Source organism: Otolemur garnettii, unplaced genomic scaffold (assembly GCF_000181295.1).
Source record: "Otolemur garnettii isolate 467f Iridium unplaced genomic scaffold, OtoGar3 scaffold00028, whole genome shotgun sequence".
Lineage (NCBI taxonomy): Eukaryota > Metazoa > Chordata > Mammalia > Primates > Galagidae > Otolemur > Otolemur garnettii.
This window is the reverse complement of record NW_003852423.1, coordinates 4,076,261-4,080,003: the sequence shown is the minus strand read 5'-3', so window position 1 is coordinate 4,080,003 and position 3,743 is coordinate 4,076,261. Positions and strand designations below refer to the sequence as shown.

Here is a 3,743-nt window from a genome sequence, read left to right as displayed (position 1 = left end):
AAAACAAATTTTATACAAATCAGCACTGTAAAAATGTCAATTACAGCCCCAGAGGCTTTGCTGGCAGAATAATTGTCTAAATTCTAGGATATGGGAAACAGGTTTTTTTTTTTCTGAATTCATCTTTTTTTTTCCATTTTCTTTCTTTTTTTATACAAAAAAATTTACAAGTGAAATGTTACTACAAAACTTTTTATAAGGAATTTTTGCAAAACATTTACATTTTACCATCAACTATTTCTGTTTTAAAATCATTATGTAGATTTAATACCCTATGCTGCACATCAATTTATGTGAGATGACAACTTAGTGACATGCATAAAAAAACACCACAAGGCATTAAAATGGAGACTTAAATACAAATATTGTTGCAATAAAACAGTTATAAAATTGAAAAATAGGACCTAAACATCATGCTTATCTAAGTTTGACAAATTAACTTTTTCTCCTAGATTACACACTTTTATTACTGCTCTCATGAGAGTGTGATAAATAATGACTTAACATCAAGTTCTAATGTAATCAGCAACACATACACAAACCTAACCAAAGAAAGTATACTGTAAGAAAAAACTATTCTAACACTGGAGTTTTACCATGATAAATACATAGCTTTGCACTGATAATTACAATAAAGAAAAGTTTTATAACGGTGGCAAAGGGAATGAACAGTGAAATGCCATTAAACAAGACTCTACTGCACATCTGTGCCCTATTACTTATAACAGCTATATCCCACTGAGTCAAATAAAGGACACTGAAATTTACGATTCTTATAAGACAGAAAAGCGGATTCAGAATGGTACGCAGAACAGACTGTCAAAATATTTCTAATTTCAGTGGTGAAATGTGCACCTGCTAACAAATTAATACATTTCATATGCTATAAAGCTATCCAGATTCAGTTTGATAAATTTATAATAGGCCTCATTGTTGATTAAAAAATAACTTCCATTTCTAACGAACATACATAGGTTTGCATTTAAACTAGTTTATGGAATAATGACGCAGAGTGCTCACACTTGGTATTAACAGCACAACAACAAAAGTGTCACTCTGAGAAAACATGATTAAAACATTAAGAAAGTTTCTTTGCATAAAAAAATTTATAGCACTGATTGTGTAGCATAATGATAGATAAAATATATATTTGATGTTTCAGCTCCTATATAATAAAATTAAAATTAACACTACCAAATGCTCCTTTGTACCAAACAAAACAACAAACTGATTCTGATGTTTTTAAAGCCAGATACATCAGTTGTTAAAGAGTACATTAAATAAAATATACAAAACAATTTACAAAATCCAACTAAAATTTAAAGACTCTGTTACAAGTCTACAAAAGCTTTAAGAAACTTGAAATTTATAACCACAGTGTAAAAATTTTTTTTCCTTTAATCTCAAAGCTTTTTTATACAAACTGAAAGCACAAAAGACCTTCAGTTTTATATAACGCTACAAAGGGCTGGCCTAAAGTGTACATAGTGTAAACAGTGATCATTACAGTATTTCTCCTTCATCAAAAATACAAGAAACATTACAATTTTGGAAGAGAATTCGATGAGTAGTACTTTTCCTGAAATAATAGCAAATGCACAAGAAAACATGTACCTACATTCAAACAGTCTCCAAACCAATGATGTTAATAAACTGAGCAGGTAAACACTTTCATTTTCAAATGGTAAATTTTGTTGATTATGATTCTGTGTAAATACTTTTTAAAAACATAAAATATCTTACTGATGTTTATTTAGCCTACTGGTACAATTCAAATTTTTTTCACATGAAATTTTTGGCCATCTTTCCTAATAAGACCCTTTCTATAAGACCCTGACATAAACAATGAAATAAATTTTCTTCTTTAATCACTTATTTGACTGAAAAGTATTCTCATTTTTCAAAAATAAGTTTTGCTTCATAATCATATTTATTACATGTTCATTGGCTAATTTTTAGGGAAAACTCAGTTATTCACATAACATTACTACTATATTATAAATTCCTAATTAACTTTCTAAAACCAAGCTAGAATTAAAATGAGACTGACCAATTTTTATAAGATTTAAACAGAATTATAATGTAGTTAAAAAGATAAATTTTCTGCTGGCCTTGAAAAAAAGTATGATTATTTTTTCTTTGGCTACCAAGTCAAAGCATAAAGAATTCTGCACATTGTCAACATAACTCATATTTACAGAATATGAAACTACAGAACGATTTACATTCTATGCAAATATTTCCGTTATAAACATTTAAAATGAAATTTTGTGGTTCAACCTAGGGTTAGAATATAATCAATCCTAACTTTAAAACATTGCATGTTAAATGCCTCATTTTATTTATCTGGAACTATTATGAGTTTTGCCTTAACCATTTCTCCCCCCAGCATTTTCCTAAGGTTTCAACCTAAAATTTAACCTAAGATTTAGTTCTAAGTTCCTCCTGTTGTCTCCAAATGGAGAAAGTAATTGGACTTCACTGATTGTCTGCATACACACTACTATAATGTAGTGGTAATAAAGATCTGAGATGCATCTCAGATTACTGTTTTGGAACTTACCTAATTCAACTGTTGAATTTCTAACATTTAGAAAAGACGGCCAAAACTATTTTCTGTTGATTTTCCAAAAATCAAGTTAAGGAAATACAGTATTATTCCTATCATCAGTTAACTAACTGTTTTCTGTGCTATAAAGAAATACATGTAAATTATTACTGGCTGAATTTGTAACAAAGTACTTTTAAAGAAATAAGTCCAATTAAGGTCCAGCCTGCAAAATACTGAGGTCTGTCTTTTAAAACATGTTAACACATCATATTAATAAGATACAGAAAGATTCTGTTTAAAGGTCATGTAATATATTTCCAAATAACTACAACTTAGAGTATGGAGGAAATACTTTTCTGTTTCCAGTACATCAGTTTGCTTTTTGTATATGTTAAAATTCAACACTTCATGTGTTGACCCAAGACCCTGGAATACTTAAAGAAGCCAAGAATGAAACATGATTTCCTACTCTGTAATCCACTTGACCAGCCCATTTCCAGAATTTCAAAGGTGTGTAAACTTAAGTGCAGCACTAGAGGTCTCTGTTATAAATAACTTTTCAGAATTCTTCCATGTTGGTTGAAACATTGGGAGTTGCTGGGTTCGAATCTTGAGAAATGGCTGCAACAGTGACAATCCTTGGGGAGCCAAGCACCTCTGTAACAGATGAGTCCAGTTCTCCCGAGGTAACAATGGCAAGAGCTGTCCCACCACCTTTCTTATTCTGGTGCGTTTTGACATGTTTGGAGAGATGATCACTCCGCATAAATCTTTTAGAACACTCTGGGCATTCAAATCTCTTTTCACCTGTACAAAAAAATAGCAAATAAAGTTATATATGTTTTACTTAAATGAAATTATAATTTTTAGTAACTTCTCTTCTGATCATACTATACCTTTTGTATGATTTTTGTACAGTTTGACTATTTGCAAAATAAATATGTTTTGTTTTATTTAAACGTGTTATCAAACAAACAGTGCAGTATAGGAGAAAGACCATGTGATTGAGAATAAACAAGCTGAGATTAAAGTCCTGGCAGTACAAACTGAAAATAAAAGCCGGAGCAAATAATAGCCATTTTGAATCTTGGTTTCCCCATATGAAAAATAAAGAGTTTAGTAACAGATGATTTTGAAAATCTCTACTAGTGGCTCGGCGCCTGTGGCTCAAGTGGCTAAGGCGCCAGTCACA

General features: G+C 30.6%; 1 protein-coding gene across 2 annotated transcripts in view; it reads right to left on the bottom strand.

The window, feature by feature from the left end:
• Positions 1 to 2,111: 2,111 nt before the first annotated feature.
• Positions 2,112 to 3,743, bottom strand: part of SP4 (Sp4 transcription factor) — a 90,588-nt gene continuing 88,956 nt past the window's right edge. For both annotated transcript variants that reach the window (XM_003788493.3, XM_023512485.1), the window contains exon 6: positions 2,112 to 3,358. In XM_003788493.3, the coding sequence (XP_003788541.1) occupies positions 3,111 to 3,358 (248 nt within the window). In that variant the 3' untranslated portion in view covers positions 2,112 to 3,110. The remainder of the gene's footprint in view (positions 3,359 to 3,743) is intronic.